The 26,910-nt window shown below is 38.2% G+C and overlaps 1 protein-coding gene across 1 annotated transcript in view; it reads right to left on the reverse strand.

The window, feature by feature from the left end:
• The window catches only part of Hmcn1 (hemicentin 1), a 418,463-nt gene that overhangs the window by 276,162 nt on the left and 115,391 nt on the right, over positions 1 to 26,910 (reverse strand). Inside the window, exons 2-4 of the mRNA XM_021197369.1 lie at positions 24,940 to 25,010; positions 7,458 to 7,616; positions 6,432 to 6,554 (exon numbers count right to left, since the gene is read on the reverse strand). Coding sequence (XP_021053028.1) covers positions 6,432 to 6,554; positions 7,458 to 7,616; positions 24,940 to 25,010 — 353 coding nt within the window. The remainder of the gene's footprint in view (positions 1 to 6,431; positions 6,555 to 7,457; positions 7,617 to 24,939; positions 25,011 to 26,910) is intronic.

The raw sequence follows: 26,910 nt of genomic DNA on the forward strand, positions 1-26,910 counted from the left end.
TGTGTGTGTGTGTGTGTGTGTGTGTGTGTGTGTGTGTGTGTGTGTAGGTGTATATGTGTGTAGGTGTATATGTGTGTTGGTAATATGTTTTACTGAGTAGTTCCCATTCTATTTTCTGCATTTTATGAGCTCGGATATCATGACTGTCTCTAGGAGGGACTGTGGGATAACGCTTTCCTATGCAGACTTAGGTTTCAAAGGCAGCAAGTTCTGCTCACTCTCACATTACGAAATGTGTTGCTGCAGTTTCTCATGTGAGCCTCAAAGAGTTCTTAGAAGCAATCCACACAGCCATGAAACAAAACAGAGCCTCTTGCTTGCAGGGCTTCTCCTTCTCTGCTTTCCACCTCCTTTGCCCCCACTGTTGCTCACACTGCAGGACAAGTATCCTCCCCTCTGGCTGTATTTAGCCTAATGAGATCAATGACAACAGTCATATCCTCCCGCCATTTTTGATGAATATTGTGCATTCTGTATATTTTAAATGTCAGTATGAAAAAATATCAGTGAATACTTTTAGTAATACATTAATGACTTTAATTTTTGTTCTAACTAAATAAATGGTAACACAACTTACATGTGGCTTTATTTAAGCATATCAGTGACCAATTAAAAACACTCCCAGGTGCCTGGAATATGTGTTCCTAAAACCAGGGTCCCAAACACATGTCAACCTGGGCACAAGAGAGGACCAGGGAAAACATTGCATTGGCATTGGGTAGCTGCTCCTTTCTGGTGTGTTTGTGAGTGCTGACATAGTATCTACATCACTTTCATATGTGAGCTCTGAGCTTCTCACTTTCCTTTTGACATTTCATTAGGTGAATTCCAATACAGGTTGCTGGAAACATTTCCACATTGTCTCCACACATTCCCGGTCACTTACTAGAATGTTAGAGCTTGTCTCTGATACATTTTCAACTTTCAGAGGGAAACACTCGTTTCTACTTATTTCCAGGGTCAACAGTGAGGTTATATTCTGACATGCTATCTGGAGTGAAATTCAGAGTAGGGAAGAACAAAGTGGCAGACACTTCATTTCACATTACCAGTTGTACAAAACTCTGAACAGTTCTCATAATTAAGCCCATAGGCAGCGAGCTCTTCTACATGCTGGTCAAAAGTAGCTGTCAGCCAAAATAGCAAGAAAGGGCTGTGCCAAGATCATACTCTTGAAAAGTTTATAGCTTTTCTAGCCTAGGTACTAGAAAAACGAGTGTAGACCTAGCAGGGAAAACTAAACCAGATGATCTGTAACCTGTGATGCACTCTATTGCTAGGCTGCTGGACTTTTCATGGATCGTCATTGTCCTCCAATGGGAAATCGGAGATTCCTCAGTTGGGATGAGGGCAATGTTATCTTTAATGACAGGTCCCCAAGTTGATGGTACAGCGGGAACAGATGATCGCCGTTTTTGTTGCCCACCACAGAAACCTGCAGACCCATCCATCTCAGCTCCATGGTGCACCTCCAGCCCTTCACCTTGCTTCTCTTACAGACTGTCGGGAGCTGGCCCGTGTTCCTGTCCTCTCAGTACTGCACCCACAGGCACCGACTCCAGGAATACTGGGCTTTATTCTTCCCAAAGCTTCCGAGGCTCAAACAGTGATCGAAAGAAATGCACCCATCAGAGTGCACAGGACATATTAATCCTTCTATTAGGTATTACTATTGTATTACAATCATTGATGTTATTATTCTTTAAGTAAACAAGTTAAATTCTTCATCTCTTAGCAGTTTTATTACTAACCATGATAAAAAGTAAATAAAAATTTTAAACACAAGGTAAGTGCAAGAGATCAAGAGGTATATGGGATTCTTAGTAGTTCTAAACCGATTCCCCTCTATGCATTCATTAGGAAGTATAATGCTACCCAAATAGCAGTCTTTCTGATGGCTGTATAGGGTAATGGTGTCATCTGAGCAAACTGTAGATGCCATCGTGAACAGAGGAGAAACCCTGTCTTTAAAGACTTCTAGACTGGGTGGTTGTTTCCATTTCCATGGGGATCTATATAGCTCACTACAAACATTCCATGTTTTCTTTTCTCTTTACAATAGTCCTATGGGGCAATAGTTGCACCCTGTTTGCATGAAGGAGTGTAACCCCAGAGATGATTTATAACATTGTTTCACAAAGGTAATCTTAGCCAAAGATAGAGAAAGCATTCAAAGCCAGTTTCTTCTGGTTCTAAAACCCCAGATGTACCATACAGAATGTATATTTCTTTCGTTTAGGACATATCACTGTAAAACTAACATTACTAGTATATTTGGGCTAAAATGCATCAGTAAATTAAAAAACTGTTAACATTTATTTGTATATTTTAATTTGAAAAAGCCTGTAGTTTAACATTAAGTATGACATTTTCTCATTTTACCATTAAAAAATACACTTGAAACATAGAAAATTGCATAAGTCATTTAAAGTCTCATGCCTGAAATAAGATCTGTGGTCCAGAGCCTGAAAAGCTATCTACTATACAGAACTATTTGTTCTTCATCTTTGTCCCTTCAGAACAATCGTTCTTCTATTCCCATACCCTGGATGCTGATCTTGAACACGGTGTCAACAAGACCCCTGAATTCTGCCTTCTAGTATAGCACTTCAGCTGGCCTATCCCAGGCCTCTGTTTTACTGGGTAATGTTATGAGTGCCTTCTTCCTCCTCTTCAAACTCAGGGGGGACATAGAAAGATGCTTCTTCCTACATCCTTGGTGCTTCATCATTGCTCGATGGCTGTCCTTAGGCTTGCCCAAAGTCTTGCAAACTAACATTCATTCAACACCCTTTGGTCCCTTTGAGTAAGTCATGTGTCCTCTGCTGCAATAGTTACTGATAGTCAGTCCTGTCAGCAAGAATGTCTGCAGGGCTGCTAACATTTGTTAGAATGGGAGAAATCCACCAAGCTGAGATGTTCAGGAAGTCATATTTAGTGGGGAGAATAGAGGTCATGAGTGTGGGAAATGTGGAATAAGGTAGGGAAGTCAAAGCAGGTCAATGATCTAATAACAATGCATACTTCTTTCTTGCTTCTCTGACACAGCATACAGCCTTAGACATTTTATTATATCAAAGCAAGCATTGATTAAACAGGCAGCCTGTCAGATTCCAAGTAAATGGAATAGTACAGTAAAACATAGTCCCTGTTCTGTCTTCAAAGTTGAACTAAGATTTGTATCTTAACTTCTGTTTTCAAGACACAAAAACCACCACACGGTGATTTACAGCTCACTGGTTTTCAGCCAAAGGATTCTGCTTTGGATTTCCTTTTATGTTAAATGTAGATGAAAGATACCTAGATCCTCCATATATCCCCATGAAAGAAAGGAAAATGAAAACCTTCCAGTTTGCTGAAGCTGTACTCCCACCATGTTATAAAACTGATTCACTGGGTGATGAAGGCAGATGCACTATAGTCTTCAGTCTCCTTTAGAATGAGTACATGAAAAAATTTTCAAGAATAAAATGGAAGATTTTAATGCCTGGGGTTTTGTGTCTATTAAATGAGTATATAGTACAAAACCATCCATTTCTGTCAAAATTTGCAGCGACCATAGAATAAAAGAATTTAGAACAATTGGAAAAGAAAAATTACTTGGTTGCTATCTCACAATTTTGCAAGTCCTATTTGGCCAGTGTTACAGTGCTCCCTATTAACAAATTCTGTTGCCTTTCTTTAGGGCATGTATTGATTTAGACAGTTTCAGGAAACCTTCACAATTTCTTTACTTATAAACAAGAAGAAATAAAACTGCCCAACTCTTTTTGGATCCCCCCCCACTCAGGATTATTTCCTCACCTGTTCTCCAGCAGACACAGTGGCACAAAGCCCTCTGTACAAAGGTAAAAAAAAAGGAAGTTTCCCAGGGTTAGAGTCCCTGTCTTAGTCCTATTGCTGAGACACCGCAACCATAGTGACTCTTATAAAAGAAAGCATTTAATTGCTTACTGTTTCAGAGATTTAGTCTATTATCATCATGATGGGGAGCATGGAGGCACACATAGTGCTAGAGCAATGGATGAGAGCTTTACATTCTGATCCACAGGCAGCAGGAGAGAACTGGACCTACCATGGGCTTTTGAAATCTCAAAGCCCACCCCCAGTGATATAATTCCATGACAACAAGGCCACACCTCCTAAACCTTCTCTAATAGTTCCACTCCTCAATGACAGATATTTAAATGTATGAGCCTGTTGTGGGGGGGGGTATCACAGTACCAGTCAGCGTTACTCAGTCCATACTCTGTACAGTACCTTGTAGAGAACATTTTCCCTGTATTATCTCACTTAAAGGCATAATCGCCTCCTGAAATAGAAATTCTATTATCTTCATTTTATAAACAAGGCCTAGTTAGACCTCATAGAGCGCATGTCACAGAGAACTGTAGAACTCGAGATTCCTTCATTTGGATGTAACTGACTACTCACTCGGCCTAAGGAAAGTAACATCTCCATAACTGCAGACACTTAGCATTAAAAGATGTTAGAAAACTGAACAGGCAGACTGGGCTTTCTGAGCTGCTCAGTAGCCTTCAGAGCTGTTTTATTGTCAGACTCGCATCAAGCTGCCAATATCAGATCAGATTTATGAGTATACAGGACAAGATCTAGGAGCAGAGAATTCCTCCAAGTTACCCCTACCCAAAATGCCTTTGAGTCTTATTGGTCTAGAGTAAAAAAAGACATTCTATCTTTTCCTAAATTAAGTAGCCAGGGGATTGGAGATGCAGGGGATTGACAGAAGCCAAGGCTCATCCCTGCTGTTATCAAACTCTATTTTATAATAAAGCAAGTGCATTACACTAAAAGGGCAATCTTAACTGTTTTAAAATGTCTGATCCTGCCATAACAAAATTTAAAGATCCAAATACCAGTTGATGCTCTGGGAAACAAAATTAATAAGCCAGTGAGATGACTTTTTTACCCTCTTTGTTCTGGGACTCAACTGTTAAAAATCCCATGGCTCTTCTCGTTTTCCCAGTCCCTAAATAATGTCTGACTGCTTACCAACAGGCCAGAGATCCTGTCCTTTCCAAAGTCCTATGTGCTCATGCTAAGTTTTCTGACGTCTTTTCTTCCCCAGTACCTTTAGCTATGACCCACCATGATCACTGGGCAATATATCTGCTGCTGTCTCCTGTGAGCATCATCATCACAGCCCTCTCACAGTCTCATCAAGTCTGAAGTTATAGTCTCCTCCCCCCCCCCCCACTACAAGAAAGAACAATGTAACTCTCCAGCTATACCCCTTGCAGGAGATCCTGAATGTGTCCCAAGGCAATGTGCAAGCTCTCCATCTCGTTCAGGCCTTTTTCATCCTGGTAAAGTGTTGGGTGAGACAAGTAGCCCAGTTCCTGAGAGCCCTGCACTTTTCTCTAAGTTCCTCCCCAGGCTTCCATCTTCTGCTTGAAACACATTTTTCCCCCCAAATTAACTGTTAGGGATCACCTCGCAGTTGCTAGGCATTATTCAGGAGTGTATGAATCTCTAAAGGGAACATAACATGGGCTTGAGTCATTATTGCCCTATCAACAGATATATTTTTTCGAAGAAAACTTTAAAAGTAAGCATCCAGGCTTATCATGTAAGTAGTTGATAAAGGTATTTTTACAAAATTGTTTCTTCTGGAAAGTTACAATTTTCTATACGTTTCACTGAGATGTGGTGTTTCAGTTATAGGAGAACTATTGATTATTTTGTTCAAGACACAGAGAAATCTGTCACGAAGTCAGTAGATCTGTATAGTCCTAAAGACTAAATAAATTAAATGTAAATTATGCTTTCTTCACACTTTATCATTGTTCTGGTAAGTTTTTAAACCAAATTAATTAATTAATTGGTAAATAAAATGCTATTACCACAAGTGTAGCCAAGGCAAAATAATAGTTAGAAAAAAATCATAATAATGAGACCAATTTCAAACAATAAATTTTTCTTACCATGAATTATAGATTTTGTTTTCAATCATTTTTCTAATTATACAGTTATGGGTCATGGATTTTAGCTCTTAATATTGGGTGGTAAATCTGACTGGAATTGTGTTTGGTAATTCAGTTTCTCACATTCAACTTCAATAATAGAGCAAGCTTCATTTGACCTGTTTATTACCTGAAAATTGTTCATCAGACACATATATTGAATTTTCAAATTGAATTAAACATTTAATACAAAAAGATTTTATTAAACTAAGTGAAGTTTTCACCTCTGGTGCTTATATGACTTGTTGCTATAACATTATTCCATCTGAAAATTAATTCTAAATGAATTAGTTTCTCTGCATCGCTGCTGTAATCGACCCTTGCAAAGCTTAAGGAGAAAATCTGCAAGCTATCACTCTTTTGGACACCAGAGTTATCACAGTTAGAGTAGCCTAGCTGCTTTTTACAAAGTAGCAAAAACAACTAGACCAACTTTACTAAACTGACCTCATTCACTTGCTTTTTGTCCAGATGGAACACTTGACCAGAACTTGTAGAGGCAATTTCTTCATAGACTTTGTATCCAATATGATTCCTGTCATCACAGTCTCCAGTGAGCACAAATACCACCTGAGATTTGTAAAGCAGAAGTGAGGCTGAGAGATTTCCAGAAGACAAATACATTTATTAGCATTTATTATTTCCTAGCACATTACTAAGCAAGTCAAATGTTAGCATACAGGATAGTTATTAGCCCTTTATACGCTGGGCCTGCACAGGAACATAGTTGTTTATAGCTCAGGACAAGTTTGGCTATGGAAAGAAGACCACAATCATGCTAGTTTTAACAGTGGCCTCAATTCCTCGTCTTGTCATGCATCCATGCATTTGCAGAGAATTTTGAAGATCTTCTTTATAATGTGTCTCTGGAGCTGAGTTTGGCCATATGGTTTGAGGCGCAAGAGTCATTCTACAAGTCATGTGCTTCAATTCAAAAGACCTTTGCATTTCCGCTCAGTCTCCAGTGTTTCTGCCATGGCCACAAAAAGGGCGTGCCTAAATTGACCTTTTAATCTCAAAAGTAACCAGTAGGGGAAGAAAAGTAAATATCCCTCAACATTCCTAGATGCATAAGAACCATCTAGGCAAACCAGAGTGTGCTAACCTGGGAAAGGTGAAATGCTATGCTATACATCATTGAGTTTTGTTACATGGCCAAAACTAACTGATACTACTGGATGACTAACTCAGGGAAGACTCCCCGTAGATAGTGGCATTTGAAGTACAGCCATAACAAGTGTGATAAGATGCTTATAAGTATTTTAATTAATCTGCAATCATTTCTTCATTGTATTCAAAGCCAAAGTATCAATACGCTGTTGATAAGTATGAATTTACTACATTCAAATAAGAAGATATGTACATTTTATACATACTGGTGTAAGATACATGGTCAAATGGTTATGACTATTGCTATCGACCACACACAGAATAATCATAAGCGATAAGCAACCTCCCATGCTGTCTACTTACCTGGGATTGTTTCTGTTGGATAAGCTGCAGCACCTCATGGGTGAGCCGATAATCCTTGGATCGTGCATCAGTGAAAACATAGATGAAAGAACCAGGAAGAGAGATTTCCAAGGCAATCTTTATAGCCCCAATGCTCATTTCTGGACAGTCGCCACCTCCCTGGTGAACAGAAAGCAAGATGAAATCATTTTAGGAAGAAATGGGTATTTTTATGCATTTAGTTTGGTCCAGTTGCTTTAGGATTTTAAAAAACAGACAATCACTCATTACTTTTATTTTCTGTCGGTTTGCTTCTCGATTAGTCACCTTGGTGAGGAGAGGATAAAAAAGCTATAAATTAATATGGTATCCAAAATCTATATTTATGTGGATGAATTTTGTTCTCCCCAAGGTGGAGATAATATGCCCTCTCCTCTTTCAAAGTTGTTCTTTTTCTGTGGTCTAATCACTCTTTAAATACACTCTAAGTGCTTTGTCCTAATGGTACTTGATATATTTTCCTTTATATAACAGTATCTGAGTGTTCTTACTGAAATAAATGACCTTGAATGAGTGCACAGTTGAGAAGTGAGAAATTATCACTACTTGTGTCATTACCTGATAGCTGAGCATTTATTATGAGCAGTCAGTTTTCTTTGTTTATAATGGGTATTCTGGGGTCTCAAAATTTTTAGATTCCTACTGTATATTTAAAATCTTAAACTAAACACGTTCTCCATATATGTCTTGCATTGTATACTTGATGGTAGCCTACAATATAACTCATCAGTTACACGGTGTTTGTTAAATAATTTCATACACAGTACAGAGCCTTGGAAATATAATTTAATAGAGATATTAACTATCATGTTACTTCAAAGCAGAAAGAGTGTTCTGCTTGTAGGTAAGCCAAACCTCAGATCTCCAGGGATACACAAGTAGGAAGACATAATGACCTAGATCAGTCGAGGCTACACCTTTTGACTTGGGTATACATTTTCCCAAGGAGCATCTGTTGCTGCCTGGGTCCCCAGGTTTTCCTCACTGTTTCCAGAAGCAGTCTTTAAACTATCCCAGGTGGATCCAAAACAGTAAGATCCTTCTAGAGCTTAAAGTCATCTTAAAACTTAATGTGTCTCTAAAACACAACCTGTACTCAAAAGGGACCCCTACATTTTCAACCTCTAAATTTGAATGAAGAAGCCATATTAATAAAAATGTATAAAGTATAACAATGTTTTCTAGGTACTGGAAACACCTGCTTGTTGTGTGGAAAACTCCTTTGTGAAACACTATACTGCACCTATATGAGGCTTAATATCAGCTAATGAACAAAATTGTAAAGAGATGATGAATTCACACAGCTCCAGTTGCACAACCACAATTACAAATAAAAACTGTTCTCTGTATAAAGCTTCAACTTTCCTTATGTCATACTCTTCTAAATAGTTGTTTTGGCTTTTCTGTAAGAACTAATGGAAAAATCTCAGGGCAGTCAGAAAAGTTAGGAATATCTAGTAAAGGAAATATTTTGAGTCACATACATCAGAATATACTTATAGCTTAATTTTTCTGCTCTGGATATAAGGGCATTTTTATAATAAAATAAAAATTTCTCTGACTTTCACATTTCCATACATTGGAATAACATTAATTATAAATTGTTTTAAGTAATAAAGCCACTATATTACCAAGGGGTATACTATCTTTAATATCATCCTGCTTTTATCTAACTGAAAATTAAAAGTAAATGCTAAGTAGTAATTCATATCTTATGAAAACTTTTACATTGTTTTTTTTTTATTCAGTAGCCAACTCTATTCAGAGGATCAGACAATTTATATTAGTCATGCATAGCAAAATCATGTTTTTTTTTCCATAGAGGAGCATAAACATGTAACAATAGCCAGTTGTAATGAATAATCTGAAATAAACTCATTCCTATCCGCTACTCCAGGGAGGAGCACAAAAATACATGCCGAGAGTCATTTCATGTTTTGAAGAACCCGAGATCACAAGACGCTTGTTTTCCTGGAGTTTTCTCACAAGCACTCGGACTCCTCCTAGTCGACTCCAGTCCTAGACTGTGTTCTGACCGCCCTCAACTCACAGTTTGCTTTCCAATTAGGTTACTTCTATCTTATTTAATCAGCATGTGCTTCTCTATGCGATAGAAAGCAATCCTTTCTTCATGGCGCGTGCTGGAAGTGACATAGTTCCCAGAAGCCTCCTGCTGGTTTCACTTGATGAAGTGTAGCTAATGTGCTAACATCTTTTCTTACACTCGTGTTGTTATGGATACACAGATGAACTGCAACGTATAACAGTTTAATTTATAGGTATTCTGTTTTGCAGTGGGGCGAAAGCATTATGCATTCAGTAAAAACTATACTTTAATTTTGAAGCTAGCTCTTTCCTTGTCCTGTGGCACCAAGCACAGCTTTCTGTCACCCAAGAGAAGAGAGCGCAAGAAACGGGTATGCTATAGTGGGTTGCAACTGGGGCACTAATTTAGGCTGTATGGATGTAATTTATTTTTTGTATTAGATATCGTAAACATTTTTATTAAAAGACTTAATATCAGAAAAAGTTCAATAACTACCATAAGAGATAAAGATGAAGTGTGCAGACCACAGTTTTTCCACATTCCTTTTCCCCTGTTTATTTTTAATAAAAATAGATTATGTACTCATACAATATCCTTCCCAGTTCTTCCCCATTTCCTCTCTCTGCCAGATCCACTCCCTCTGTATCTCTAAGCTATAGCAACCAAACGTGGCAAAATAAAATATAGTAAGGTGAAGTTAAAAAACATCACATCCAGGCTGGACCAGGCAACCCAGTGCAAGGAGAAGAGACACAAGAGCAGACACAAGAATCAGAGACCCACCCATTCTCACTCGGGAATCCATACAAATATTAAGCTGAAAGCCCCAAGGAGATGGCGCAGACCAATGTAGGCCTTGCAAGTTGCTGCTCTGGGTCTCTGGGTCTCTGGGTCTCTATGAGTTCATACGAGCCCTGCTCAAGGAAAATATTTCATTGTACATATAGTTTCCCTAAAGGAAAAAAATGAGTTTTTCCATCTTCCAAAAGAAATTGATGTAAAATCCATATTAAACCTCTCTCTGTCACCTTAGTTTGGTGTCCTGACAATTTTAAATAACAAATGACCAGCAAGACACCTACAAAGGAATTGCTTTATTTCTCCTCTAAGATAGTAACTACGACAGCCTGATGTGGCTACTGAGCAACCACAGAGTGGGTAATAAAACTGAGCAACTGAATTTAATAAAACTGAGTGGATTTAGTTTTATCAATATATATTTAAATTTTAAAATTAAAGGGGTGCTTTTTAAAATTAATGACATAACGGAATGATAATATTCTACATATTTTGAGCTACATTATTTAAAAACTGTCTATGAGTTTACCATTGTTTTGTTGGCACCACTTTGGAATGGCCTGCTGGACTTTATTAGGAATGCTTCACTCTAGGCTAGAAATGAAAAGGTTAGGGCATTGACCTTAAAGTCTTTGGTAAAACTTCTTAATTGAAGTTATCAGAGACAAATTCAAATTGCTTTACTTTATTAAGTATAATTAATTTCTTTGATCATAGTTTATAGAGGTAATACATTTATAAGCAAAGTTTGATAGGCATGAGTTTATATATATAAATTGTGTCTATAGTTGTACACATAGGTAAAATTTAACCACCTGGCTAATTTACAGGTTTTTTATGATATTTCCACACTTAAATTTAGTTTTGATACTTAAGTTTAGAGTAGATAAGATAAATGTTATTAGAATTGTGCATTTCTATCAATGAACCTCAACATGTAGAGTTTATGGTGGTTTGTCTCAGTCTTACATACATACAAATTTAAAAGTTGAAGGTCATAGAAATGTGAATGAAACTCTAAAAACAAACAGATTTAAGTTTCATCTCTAAGCTTGAGAAAAATATATTTTAAGATCATTTAACAGCTTCTATTTTATACTGAGTAACAAATATGAAAATGTAAAATAATAACTTGTAAAAGATGTGCCAAACCAAGAAAAGCAATTACCTTACTAGTTAGAATTCTGTCATGGATATCTCATTTTTGGTGATGAATAAGTTCATTAAAGTATATTTGATAGTGAAATCATAAAATCCAGTATGAAGTTCCACAGTTCTATTTCACATGGCCACTATAACTCTATAAAAGTTAATTAAACTGTATATTCTTTGGGTCTAGTTAATTTGAGTATGTGATTTCTTTTTATCTGCAGTGATTTTTATAGATTTTAAAAATAAAAAAAATAAAGTTTTTTTTTTAATGCCCCAGTACAGGGGAATGCCAGGGCCAAGAAGTGGGAGTGGGTGGTAGAGGAGCAGGGCAGGGGGAGGGTATAGGGAACTTTCAGGATAGCATTTGAAATGTAAATAAAGAAAATATCTAATTAAAAAAAAGAAATGTAAATAAAGAAAATATCTAATGAAAAAAAAAGAAAAAATAAATAAATAAAGTTTTGTCTTAAAAGGAAATATGTCAGATAACAATCAAAAGGTAGGTTTATTTTACATTTGGACATCATCTACTTCAATACATCACTTTAAGTTTTGAAACAAAGAATTTATCAGTAATTATTTGTATATGTTTTCTGGAACCAATGGAAGGAAAATTTATACTATAAATTGTAGTAATAAATGTTAAAAATTACTTAAATGTTCAGTTAAAAGGGACTTTCCCAAAGGGAAAGGAGAAAAGGAGGGGAGAGGGAGGAAGAATTGTGGGAGGGGGTGACTGGGGCAAAGAGTGGGATGTAAAGTGGATAAGTATAAACAAAATTAAATTAAACTAGAAAAAGAAAGAAAGAAATGGCACTGTCACATTAATCTCTAGGCAACTCTATAGAGTGTTTTCTTGATGTGGAAGGGCCCAGCCCACAGTGTGCTGTAACATCCTTGAGCATGTGGTCTTTGATTGTATGAGAAAGCAGGCTGAGAAAATCATGGAAGCAAGCCAATAAGCACCCTTCCCCGCATGCACTCCACTGTAGTCCTGCCTCCAGGTTTCAGTTTCTTGCCTTGGGTTTCTTCTGTTCATGAGGGACTACAAGATGTAAGCTGAAATAAACTCTTTCCTCCACCCCTTGCACCCCCCTTCAAAAAAAGAGAGAGAAGGAGATCTTGAGAGAACGTCACTTGCTGCATCCCATCTGAACATCCTTCAAAATCAACCACTAATGGCTCTTTAATTATGAATGGGAAAGTGAACATATACATATGTGTGTAGGTATACATATAAAGAAATATGCATGCATGTACATGTACCTATACTTACATATATTTCTATTTATGTTAATGTAAGTTTATGTAAGTTTTCTGTCTTTGCTCTCTTACTGTTTCTCCTCTTCCTCGCACTCTGCCTGTCTTTCTTTCTGTGTCTGTCTGTGTGTCTGTCTGTGTGTGTTCCTCTCTTGTCTTTCTTCCCTCCTTCTTTCCCTCTTGGGTATGCAGTGAAGTTTAATAGTTAACAGGAGAAAATAACCATGACTGTGTAACCTAAATATATCACTTAGAACCATGGAGACATGCACCTACACGAATTAAAGCTAGGGTGGAGGTGAACTACATAATACAACAATTTGAACAATTCCCAAAGCATGTAATAGGAAGGGCCTGATTTTATACTTTCTGTGTTCTTGTTTTTGTGTTACATTGAACTTTGAAATATGCATAGTCAATACCAGTAGAGAATTCCTGCTCAGTCTTCCTGGACTCCTTTTATCTTTCCAGTTCTACAGCTCCAACATGCTAAGTTGCAGAAGATACTTCAGATGTAAAAATATTTACTGAAAGAGATTAGAAGCATGGGACTTTTTCATAGTAACAAACCACCACGGTCTCAGAGGTACAATGATAATTGTGTTCAGTAGTGAATTCCTGGAAAGCAAGAGGACACAATGGAGGGAAATCTTATCAGTGGAGGAAGTGATAAAACCCACATTGTCTCGATGTCTTTTCTAAATACAAGACAGAGTGGGGAGAACACAGAAATAAACTGAACCTTCGAACTCCGAGGAGTTAGAGAAATTTGAGGTTCCTCTTCAACCCCTAAAGGGAAGATGTTATCACAAGAGGGGCTGAGGAACAAGATGCAGCAGTGGCGGCAGAGCAGACGTGGTCCCAGACTGCCTTGCTTCTCACTGTAGTTCAGGATATCCACCTCAAAGTTGTCAGAAACTGACAAACTCCAAAATAACTCATTTTTAAGGCCAGACTCTTGCTATATGGCCTCAGCTGTTCTCTGACTCACAATCTGGGCCTCAAATCAATATTTGGATTTACAGTCCTGCATCACTGTGCTCAACTCAAAGAACTCCATATTGGAATTTCAATGCTTACTCTTATTCTAATAGGATTGTGTTCTGCTGGATGTGAGCCTGGTCTCAAAGGCAGGTTATAGTCCCCTGGCACAGGATCCACACGCGGAAAGGGTCTCAGATGTGCACTTCATACTTTACACGTGGAAAATTGAGATGTAAAACTCAGTTTCAGTTAATCAATATTTTAGATCCCTCAGTTATAAGTGTTGCCACTGACTGTAGACCAGGAGAATATAACATACATGTGGAAAAGATTAGGTTATATTGAATCTAATTTTAAGTTGTGTCCAAAGCAAGGCTAAAATAAATCAGAACAATTGTGGAATTTACAGACATGTGTGCTGCCCTTCATCTCTTGTAATACACACACACACACACACACACACACACACACACACACACACACATGCAGACATGTTCTCAGAGACAAGGAGAATATTTCAGAATCCAAGCTTCAGAGTTACCAAATCAGTACTACATATCACATACCCAGGAGAGCAAAACGGTGCCCTTTGCTCCACATACATGATGACATCAATTTAAATAAGATGGGTTCTAAATTTAAGCCTCAGTGGCGGACCTTTAAGCCTTAAGCGGAAACCACCATTCCCATGCTTCAGGGTTACCACCTGTCAGTCAATAACTCATTAGCAAGTGATCTTGCAAGTTGTTAGGACTTCTATGGGAAATGGAGTTTTGTTTGCTAAGTCCCAGAATCAGCTCTGTTTATTACAACTCAAGCATTCATAAAGAATATATGATGCATCAAATACCCAGTGTCTTAAAGGGGAATTAAGAAAATTATGTATTTTAATGTTCCTATAATTCAGGAACTTCTTCATAATTCACTAGAGTTATAACAGAATGTAGTCCACTGATGAAGCCAGTGGCATGAAGGCCACCAAGAATAATGTACACATCACCTGACACCATCTACTTCCAAAAGACATGTAGATATACACAGGCTTACCCTGAAGGCAATGTATGAAGCTAGGAAGTGATATCTTGGTGTTGCCAATTTCATCCTCAGTGACTCCCTCCCTAGCTGTATCTACTATTTATAAAATTTCTCTCGTGCCGGGCGTGGTGGCACACGCCTTTAATCCAAGCACTCGGGAGGCAGAGGCAGGCGGATTTCTGAGTTCAAGGCCAGCCTGGTCTACAGAGTGAGTTCCAGGACAGCCAGGGCTATACAGTGAAACCCTGTTTGGAAAAAAAAATTTTTTTTCTCTCTTCATTCTTCATGGATTCTGACTTACTGTCAACTCTTTCCCAGTCATCTTAAGACAAGAGTCCCTCTCTGCATGCAGTGGACCCTCAATCTTGCTACCTAGATGGTCACATGTACTCAGAAGACAAGATACAGAAGGCAGGCGGGCAGAGCTCATTCTGTCCCTGAAGCTTCACTTGGTGCACCAAAGACTGGACATGGACCCTTCCAAAATCTGCTCTGGCAGCCCAGTGTTCTCCCAATGCCCTGCCTCCTGCTCCTTTATCTAATCTGCTTCTACCTGTCTCTCAAAGGCTCTTTCCATCTGCTCCCATACTCACAAGCAGATGTTTAATGCTCTGTAGTACAATTAATAATGTTTCTGTTATACTCTAGTCAACAAAGATTGTAATACTTTCTCTGATGTGATAATATATATGTTTATATACTTATTTTTATGACTTTGTAAAGATGTATTAGTTTAGTATATTTTATTAATAAAATGTTTATAATTTGTGAAAATTTCACACTAGGAAGTTTTATATAGACAGGGTTTATGGTCATTACATAGCCAATAAATACAATCTGCTCAAAGGGAGACCACTAGACAACACAGTAGACAAATGAGGATTATTAAAAATCAACACATACAAAGAAAGATGAAGCCTTGGTTTAAAAGTTTGTGTGTGGAAACCCAAGGGACTGAGCTGATGACTAGACCACTATTAACTCATGTGATGTGCCTGCCAAAGAGAGCAGATACAGGGCTCCCATGAGCAGAGGGCCCCAGATGTGGCCAGATGCAGGTCCCCGGTATCACCTTCTGACAGAGGCCAGGACTCCAGTCCCTAGACAGAACTGTTTGGGTCTGATAGTACTCTGGAAAGCAGTCAAGCATCTGACAGGGTAATTTCAAAGACAATATTCAAAGTCAATTTCAATTCTAAGGCTCTAAAACTAATCTTTAACTTTTTTCAAGACCCAAGAAATAAAAATAAAGGTCTCTTGCAGAAATAATTGTTTCTGATCTATTTAGACTGAGAAAAATATTCTTAATTCTTCTTTATAACTATATTATTAGAAGAAACGTTGTTATTTTACTCGAGTAAACTTAAGTGTTTGACTTTTGGAAGTCATTTGTTTGGGCATTATCTAAAACCAGGCAGAAACAGGTCTATGAATTACTGTAAGGAACAGACGACCCCTTGGTGGGTTTAGTGAATGTATGGACTGAGTCAAGGCATTGTATGTCAGTAGGTTATTTATACCTGGAACCTGAAGTGTTTATTTTGCAGTGTGTTATGTGTTTATGCTTAAAAACACGCAAGTGCTCTTTGGTCAAAAGATCAAGAAACTGCCCATGGTAATTCACACCTACCCTCCTCCAGCCATTTGCATGTTCTGTTTCCAAAACAGGCAGAATATACTTCTGTAACCCAAAAGATCATTAATAAATCAATAATTCATTTAGTTCTGGATATGGTACCAGAATGGGTAGCTAAAAATGAGTCCCATATTTCTACTGGTGCCCACCACTCTCTCAGTTACTTTCCTTCACCCTTGAGGACACATGATACTTATTTTTCAAGGAACTTTTACCTTTTAGAAACCCTCAGAGCTCCTGGGAACTAAACCACCAATCAAAGAAAACACATGGTGGAACTTGTGGCTCTAGCTATATTTGTAGCAGAGGATGGCCTAGTCTGTCATCAATGGGAGAAGAGGCCCTTGTTTCTGTGAAGGCTCTATGCCTCAGTATAGGGGAATGCCAGGACCAAGAATGGGAGTGGATGGGTTGGGGAGCAGGGGGAGGGAGGAGGGCATAGGAGATTTTCAGAGGGGAAACTAGGAAAGGGGATAACATTTGAAATGTAAATAAGGAAAATATCTAATTTAAAAAAAAGAAACTCTAACAAAAACTGTAAGAAGCACATCATCTGTCAAGGTGTATCATTTGCCCACAGAGAAGTTGTAAAATACTAAATTTTCCATCACCACCTTCATCACCATCATCATCACCATCATTATCATTATCACACTATAGAAAATTTAACTGTCATCACTTTTTTTTTTTTTTTTTTNGTTTTTTTGAGACAGGGTTTCTCTGTATAGCCTTGGCTGTCCTGGAACTCACTCTGTAGACCAGGCTGGCCTCAAACTCAGAAATCCGCCTGCCTCTGCCTCCCAAGTGCTGGGATTAAAGGCGTGTGCCACCACGCCCGACTGTTATCACTCTTAAATAAACTTTGCCCTTCTAATTTAGTAGAAATGTTCCAAGAAAAAAAAAGAGTAGCTTTCTAATTATAACTAATTTTGCCATTTGAAGCTCAGTAATTTTAGGTGAGCTAATTACTCAAGAGAAGTTGGCCAACAGGAGTAAATGTAAAATAATTGAGAAATAAATTCAGTTTGATAAGGATAAGGTCATCCTTAAACTCCATCTGTCTTTTATTATCTGCTTTTCTGCTTTGAACTAAAATAAAAGAGAAATTATGTAAATAAATATGTTAATTTGATTAGATTAACAAGGGTACTTAAGGCAACAGTTCTAAGGAAAGTGATAGAACCATAGAGGGCTGGCTTGAGCATTAAAAGCTCCCTGATTCATTTTGGTTTTGGTTAATAATTTCTTGAAATTATAATATAATTATATCATTTCCCCTTCCCTTTCCTCCCTACAAATCTTCCCATGTTTCTTCCACTTAGTATGTTTCATATTCATGGCCACTATTTCTTTAATTATTGTTACATACATCATATATGCATACATATAGGCATTTAAGCACATATATAGATATATTTTACATATGTACACTGAGTTTCTCATGCCACTTACTATGTCAACCCTGGTGTTTACACACTTGTAAGACTACACCTATGACACATGTACACCTGCATTACAAATTGGACTTCTTGAGCAAACTGATTTCCTCAAATTAAACAATTAAGTACAGGTCATTCTCCTTTTAGAGTATATATTTTATAAAAATGTATGGATGTAACTATATTAATATATTTTATATGGAGTAAATATATAAGAAACATAGGTCAAATGTATGCCCTAAATTAAAAACTTAATGTAACCTATATTGCATAGTAATTATATATCATGCTATATATTAATAACAAAATATATCAGGGAATGTATTAATATAAAATATATAATAGAGTATATTGTCTGTTAAAAAATTATTGATACAAAATATATGTAATATAATATTATTAGTATAAATACTCATTTTATATAAAATAATCTATATAAAGTATAACATCAAATCTAAAAATAAAATCTTTCAGACATTTACACAATATCTATATTTATGGTGATGTATAACCCCTTCTCTCTTTTTTTGAGCCATGTCTTATATTTCCCTTAATTTGATATCTTGTTTTTCAGTAATGAATCTAGAGGTAAGAAGTACACTCGTTCATAACTGTGTGACTTAGAATAAAAGGAGTTATATAACATGCTTCCTGTCTGGTACAGAAAATCCTTCTACAGTTGGTATTATCTTGGTCTCCGTTTGTGAACATTTTTTGTTCATTTATCCATAGTGACTCATAGCCTCTGTTAGCAAAGAATGTTAGTATGAGCCACTCTTCCAGGACAAGGAAACAATCCCCCTCCCCCGCCCATCTGCTGGTCTCAGTCCTTTATGTTTATCCCTTTGCTTCTCTTAAAGACTTGGAGAAATTAGGCCCCAGCCTGATCTTCTAAATTTCTATCCTATTGCTATGTGAACATAGCTGTCCCACGTACTTTTGGGTTTTTTAAGACTATGCCATTTTCTCAAAGGAAAATTAAGTTCTACAGAGAGGTTTGCATTTTGGAAGGATCAAAACTATATACAAAAGTTGTAAGTGCCATTCAGTTATATAGAAATCTCTCAGTTACTATTTTTGTGGGATTTTTTTTTTTTTTTTTTTTTTTTGGTATTTCAAGTGTTTGACTGATGTGCTTTTTGTTCCCTAAAACATTTGGATAAAATACTTAGACGCATAATAGTGCCAATAATTTTTTTCCTAAAACTCAACAGGCTTTATAATTCCTTATAAAGAATGTGACCTGAGGCAGCCCTCTTTCCTACATATTTACAACTTTATTCATTGCCAAGCTCTGTGTGATCTGAATACCACTGGTTGTCATTTGTCTTTCCCTCCTTTCCCCCAGTGAGAAAGTTCATTTGCCTTTCAACTTAAATTCTCTGTCCACCAGATGAAAAGAAATAAAAATACATGTATAAATTCGCAATCAGCGAAATGATGTAAGCGTAGAAACTTCTGTCAGTGTTTCTTAGAAATGTTTAGATTAGTTTTCTCATTCTGCTTCTCAATGGGAAAATAAACTAAGACAGAGGCAATGTTAATAGGCAAGTATTTAATAAACTTCAAACACTCTTCTCACTTTTAAAGGCCAATTTAAATGTGAAAGGATTTTTATTTTAGAATGTTTGCTCTTCCACAAGTCCAAGTTCAGTTTTAATAGACCAGTAATCTTTGCTGTACTTGACTTGTTTTGGCAGGGGGGTTGGTGGGGGGTGGGGTCAGAAAGGTCAGGAAATTATAATATTCAAAAAAATCTATTATCCTTCATGAAAATTTTATAAAATATATAACATACTTAGTTGCTCATACTAATTTATGAAACAATAAAACATTCTCCAAACAAAGAAGACACTATATACTTCTTACGTTAAATATGAAGTGTTAATGATTCTAGACTTGTTATGTTTGTTTGTTTGTTTGTTTAATTTGACCCTTATTTAATAAAATTTTTTGCTTTAATTGAAAAGAGAAGCATTCACTAGAAACTTTCGAATTAAAATACTCCCATGGTCTCTTGATGCACGTAATAGCACTCAGTGTTGAATGAAAGGAAAAACTGAATATCTATTTTCTTTCTCAACAAGATATTCTAATTGGGCCCTTGTGGATCTTATGACAACACAAAGCCAAAACAAAACAGCAATAAATAATAATTAATTAGACCGTGCCTCGCCCAGCGCAAATGTCTAGAGATGTGGACCCCAGCTCCACTTCTAAGAGAGTCCGTGTTTTCTTTTGTTTTGTTTTTGTCTTTTTGGAGGTAAAAATCAAATGACCCTACATATTGACTGCATCAGACTCAATTCCAGAGGTTGTTGGGAAGAACTCTGCCAAGGGAGTCAACGGGGTGTGAGTCAGGAAGCAGGATCCTTCACCCTGGAGACAGATGGCGCAGGGATCGGACACTCCCTGAAGATCCTTCAAAACACAAGCAGGGAGAGGCAGGAAACAGCAGTGCCTTGCCAGGTCTTATTTGGAATGTAGCTATTTTCAGTCTCTTCGGACTTTTGTGAAGAGAGTTCAGCTGTATTCTTACAGAGAAATAAGCAAGCACTGTAAATCTCTTGCTAATAGGTCTTGGGCTTGAAATCTTCCTTAAGTGGCCTTTTTGAGTCTCTAAAATATCATGAAAACTGAGATTGGATTTTTGAGGTATCTTTGCACCATTGAGTTTAAATCATTCTGATATAATGTTGCTGCTAATGATCTTCTTTTTCTTTCTTTTCTTTTCTTTTTTTTAAAGTATCATTCATTTATCCAACAACTATCTAAACCCCTCCCTAGTACCCTGGCTCTTCCTCCAGATGAAGCACAGGCTACGTGAGAACTATGGGGCTCCTGGGCTCAGGAGTTCAGAGTAAAATAGGCGAATGTAAAGACTGAGGCAACCAAGTACATGGAATCCCTCCAGGGATAACCCCTTAAGGGGATGAACAATTCTCTAATGACTATGTTTTCCTCAGAGAATTCAACATCTAAAGACTTTTCAATTCTAAGGGAGAAAAAAAGTGACTACATATTAAATAGCAATTTAATGGCCATTGTAGCAACATGGTATAAGGGCAGAGGGATGAAGGATTACTGATAGGAAACGTGATGAAAATCAAGGGATGCTTATGCAAATTCATCCACATATTCATTAACTATTACTCAGATCTGTGTGCACACCAAGACATGCACAAACAGAAGCAGCCCCAGAGTTTCCCCTCAAGTTGCTCGGCTAACACTGCAATTAATTAAATGTTATCCTTCAAATCACTTTTACCTGTGCTCATGTGCCTATTCTGGAGTAGCTATTTATCACTCTATTTGCATTCACCCATGAGCATCCTTTAAATATCAGGAATCTCCCTCAGAGGATATAACAGTGTGTGATGCATACGTATAATGATGTCAAACATGTTCCTTCGATATAAATATGACAGCAGCTCTATGTCAAAGAGATAACAAGATTACAATAAGCCTGGAGGACAGAACAGGACTCTCTGGAGAGATCACATTCAAGATTAAACTACTATTTTAAAGAATTTAAATTCTGTTAAAGGAGTGCAGAAGAGAAGGGATTGAAAGACAGGAAGTCCCTGTGCACAGAGAGCAGCATACACACAAGCCCCAGGGAGAAGGATGGACCAGAGTTATGGAGAGGGTCAATGCAAGTCACTTGCGACAGAACACAGAGCCTGGGAAAAGAGTGGCCCAAGAAAGGGATGAGAGACAGACAGGTCTCAGTCATTGCAACCCACGGGGAATATTTGTGGAGGCCGTGCTGGGCTCAACTCAATAACAGCATTATTCAGAAATGTTCAGAGATGTGTTTTGAGACTTTCACTTACAAATTCAAGCAAGGCCTGAAAAGTGAGCAGGAGCAAATTCAAAAGGGTCACATAGGTGCTTTCCTCTCACTTCACACCAGGAATCATTGAGATTAGGATGGCGTTGGGAGAGATAAACTCTGCTGGTTTTAAAGACATTTATAACATTTTAAAAAAGGATCTTACAAAGTTAGCAAAAGAGATAAGCAAGAGGTGTTTACCAATAGATCAGATATTTGGTTAGATAATAACAGCACTATAGCAACATTTCCAACGGAGAAATACAGGCGACAAAGACTAAGGACTGAGGGCCAGGTTTGGACAACTGCACAAGGAACTCTCATGAGTCTCATTTTAGAGAGTCACCTTGACATCCAAGAGGCAAGCATTAGGATCTGTCCTCAAAAGAGACTAAGGTTCAAAACAAATGTGATCGTGTACAGGTTTACCTATGGACAGGACATAAAACGAAGAGACAGTGGTATCCAGTTCCTAAAGCTTAACCGTTTGCAGGATCGACACAGTCCCAGGAAGCTGCACAGAAAAATGGGAAGACAAATAGAATGGGTGATGGAAACGGAAGTGTCGAAGAGGAGGAGGAAAGGAGCGACATTCTGAGGGACCCAGAAGCCAAAGGCTTCATTTCTGTGTGCCTGTGCGGGAAACTGAAGTCAGCCGTTTGCTCTGTGTAGTACACTTGCTGAAATAGCAATTGTCATAGGGTTTATAATAGTTATAGGATAAAGGTTCAAGGAGTGAGTAAGGCTTTAAACTGTCAGTAAGAAGAACTGGAGATTGAACTGACTGAAGGAACAGACTTAGGAAAATGTAAGGAACTGAGGTAATAGCTTCACTTCTCCCTGCGCGGCCTCAGCAAATACTCCCTGAGGAAAAGACTGAGACCTCTCTAACTCTCACCCCTTTCTTGAGCCACTCTTTCACCAGGCTCTGTGTTCAGCCTCGAGAGACTTGCATAGTCCTCCCCATAACTGCGGCCTAGCCCTTCTTCTGGGGCTTGTGCACATGCTGGTCTCCTTGCACAGGGAACTTCCTGTCTTTAAATACCCGCCTCTGCACTCCCTTAACAGAATTTATAACCTTTAAAGTACTCCAAGTCTTATCTTGTATATGATTTCTTCAGAGTCCTGCTCTATACCACAGGCTTGTTCTCATCTCCTAGAGCTGGTGGTATATTGGGCCGTGTTGTGAGACTTTCCAAGCCCTTGGCAAACTGACGGATAAGCATGAGCCATGCAGATAATCACAAGGTTCTGCCCTTGGAACTGAACACTGCTGCAGAGGGAAGACAGAACAATGTTTGAAAATGGTAGATCTCTGCACTAGAATGGTGGAACGGGAATGATCAGAAGGTCTAATGGCCTGGGAGAAAGCAAGCCACGTGACGGAACTTCCTGTTGGATCTGAGGACAAAGGAGAAGCTAAGAAGCTGCAGCCGTATCTCCGCCGACAGTGTGCTGATGGAGACGGAGATGTCTGAATCAATTATCTGAGAAATGGAAGACTTGAAATAGTGGTAAGAGACAGGGTGTTTGCGAGAATTCCGGACTAAAATGACTAACAGACTAACAGAGGAAGTCCACTGAGATAGACCAATAGATCAAGGAATGGGGAGGTGCTATCTAAATAGGATGGTACCACACATTGCAGTCGCCCACCGGGCATGGCCATAGCGCTGAGGGGAAAGGTAACTATGAACAAGATACTGTGAGTCTAGAGAAACCATGGAAAGTGACAAAGAGCCCAGTAAGATGAAAGCCGCAGAAGCCACTGAGAGAGTGTAGTACAACTGCCTCACAGAAGCAAATTGGGTTTTTATTTGTTTGTTTTTTGATATATAACATGCACATGTTTTATCACAGCTCCTGGCACTAACTCAGAACATCTCACAGGATGTTGATTATATTTGACAACTAACTTTTTACACTTTTGGTTTCAGATCCCAAAGATAACACACCTTCTAGTACAGGCCTGAGTGAAGAAAAGGAACAAGCTGGGTCCGATGGTGAGGCAGTGGGGCTCACAGTCAGGGCTCGGAACACCTCAGTTTCTCCTCTTATACCCCAGAAACACTTTGAGGAAAGCACCAACAATGGCTTTCATCCTGAAGCTGCTTTCCCATCACATCATACATCAAACTCCCCAGACACTTTAGCTCAGCCATGACCCTTTTTTAGTTTCTTTAGTTAATTCTCCTTTACAAAGCCCAGAACAGCCTAGTGGAAAAGGGAATCTTCTTCAAATCAGTGAGAGGGGAGCCAGAGAGACCCAAAGAAGAAATCCCCTAGCCTCTGAGAACTCTGTTCTCAGTCATTGGATTGGAGAGTGGGAGAAGACTTGAGGATCCGGATACAAGAAGCAAGGATGTTTTCTAAGTCTGGCACACAGAACAGCAACAACGTAGTGCACTTCCAGTGTTGCTATCTCTTTACCTGAATCCCTTTGTGTAGAGGAAGTTGGCTTCACTGAGTGGCTTCCCAATGACATAGGCTGGGAAGCCATCATCCTGGGAGGTTAGCCGACTTACAATACAGTTATCTGGCTGGACCAGCTTTTTGTTCCTTTGTCCACGGGACCAGGAAAAAGTTGTTGTCTTAGACTGAAACTCCATACAGATGTGACCTCACATCTTGCAGCTCCTAATAGAGCCAGGCCACCATGGAAGTCCCGTGGAGGGAGGAATGAGGTAAGAGAAACGAGAATGGCCGCCGCACCGGTCGACATACTTTATATATCACTTCTTTGGGTACTCTCCTTGCTGCAGGGGATGATTTCAGATCTGAGCAAATTGTTTTTAATGGATTTAGCAGCACTAAGGAGACAATGCACACCAACTCTTTCTCCAAGGACTGCTTTCAAATGATACTTAAATGCATGCTTCCGGCCTTTCCTATTAACCAAATGATATTCACACTCAAACATTCTATAGGAGGGAGAATTGCCTCGGTTATGTCTCTCATGTTGTGAATAAGGGGAGGGACCTGTGTAGGACTGGACTCAGCAAATGCTTCCTATAAAAAAGCCAAAGACCCTCTTTGAGAACTTCTGAGCTCTATTGTCACAGGACACAGGTGGCTGGAGGGGCTGCCCAGATGAACTTACTAGATCATACCCTGTATCTATTGCTTAATTCATTCTAGACATGGGTGGGGAAAGAACATGACATTTCTTGAGTCCCTTGAGAGACAACAAGTACTTTCTTCAGATTATGAAAATGAAGAGAGCCAGCCAAAGATAAGCAATTTCCCACTTCACTCACCTGAACATACAGTTCTCTCAATTCATACTGAAATTTTTTCGGATCTGTGGTAATTGTCACTGGACCAATTTCTGTGGAGATTTAAAAAAAGGCATAGATCAATGAAGAGTAACCATTAACATTTAAAGACTTTACTGTTTGTAAAAGACTTTTTTTTCTACGTCGTATATAATTATTGACTAATAACAGGAAAAATGTTAAAGACTCATTTTATAGCTACCGAGAGATAGTTCGTAAGTTCCTGTGAATTGGACATGTCTAAAATAGTACATTTTTAACCTTAGGAAACACAGGACATAGTCAGAAATGCCATAAGACCTCAGATCTAGTTCTTTTTAATTTCACCAGTCATAAAATATTTATTGAGCACATACATGACCACTAAGACCTAAATGAATCTATCAAGCATTCACCAGCTAATTCAATTTTCTACATTATAGAGAAAAATTCATCCCAGTTAGTTCAAAATAAAATACACTGCTAAACAAAAGGGGGGAAGAAAAGAAGAGGAAAATGAGTGTTCACCATCCAGCACACAAGATTTCTTTCTTTCTTTCTTTCTTTCTTTCTTTCTTTCTTTCTTTCTTTCTTTCTTTCTTTCTTTCTTTTTTTTTCAAGACAGGGTTTCTCTGTATAGCCCTGGCTGTCCTGGAACTCACTTTGTAGACCAGGCTGGCCTCCAACTCAGAAATCCACCTGCCTCTGCCTCCCGAGTGCTGGGTTTAAAGGTGTGCATCACCATGCCCAACTACAAGGTTTCTTAATACCTTTGAGAGGTACTGATATGAGGGCATTAGCCATAGAAAAATACTCCTCATAACTTCTTTCCCTGTGTTTGGGATGGCTAGGTCTCATTATCATTATTCCCCTGAACTACCTTAGGTACCTTCAGGACTGTGTTCCCTCTAACTAGTCCCAGAGGTCCTGAGCAAGCCACCGCTTCTAACTGCAGCAACTTGGGATGATTGCTTCCCATGCAAAGCCATGCCTTGTGATTCAAGTTAAGGGAAAAGAAGCAATCTGGATAGCAGCTTGTTCTAAGGATGGTTATAAACACACGTGTATACAAATATACACACACAGATGCAACATGTACACACACATTATTTTTGGCACTGTAACAATTTTTTCAGTACCTAAAAAAAGCTTATTCTTTAAAAAAAAATATTAAATACATAATTGAAAATGCCCATATATCAGATACCATTCACCTTATTGAGAATTCATCCACATATTTGAGTAATAGTATTAAAATTCATCTGGGAAACAAATTCATCTGGGTATAGTGCAGAAAGATATAACATTTAAATTCTTAGAGTAGAGGGAAAGTTTTACACCTTATCTCATGAAGACATAGGATGCACCGGAAATTACAGCATGCAGTGGCAACACAAAGCTAGAAAAAGTCTCAACAGTTAGTTTTCATAAAAGATGGCCTAGTTTCAGAAGCATATTGGATTTTATACTTCAAAGGATAATCGCTAATTAGCCAGGCTTTGCTGCATATGACTTGAAAGCAGACCGCTGAGTTTTTAAAATAATGAGATAAATTGGAAAGGAGCACAGTGTCTCTGCCATGACCTATGTCATTTTTCTAAGAAATGGCACAAGCTAAAATATCTTTGAACCTTCCCTATAGATTAGATGCTTCTCAGTTTGCAAAAGGAAAGGAGAGTTGATTGGCTAAACCGTGTGAAAATGCAAACATCTGCATTCCATACAAAGCAGAGTGGCCATTAGCCATGTTCTGAGTGTATGGAAAAATGAGGGAAGCCTATTCCCTCAAGACTAAACAAAGGCATACTTTGCAAAGGAATGCAAAACAGTGACTGGGCATGCCAAACAGTTACACCCTGACAGATGAATTGTCATCAGCACTGTCAAGCCAACCTTCTGTCCCTGCATGGCATACGACTAAAGTCATTCTAGAATGTAGAAAGGGATACAAAGAAGATAGGGCTGGAGCTATAT

This window comes from Mus pahari, chromosome 5, assembly GCF_900095145.1.
Source record: "Mus pahari chromosome 5, PAHARI_EIJ_v1.1, whole genome shotgun sequence".
NCBI classification, from domain to species: domain Eukaryota; kingdom Metazoa; phylum Chordata; class Mammalia; order Rodentia; family Muridae; genus Mus; species Mus pahari.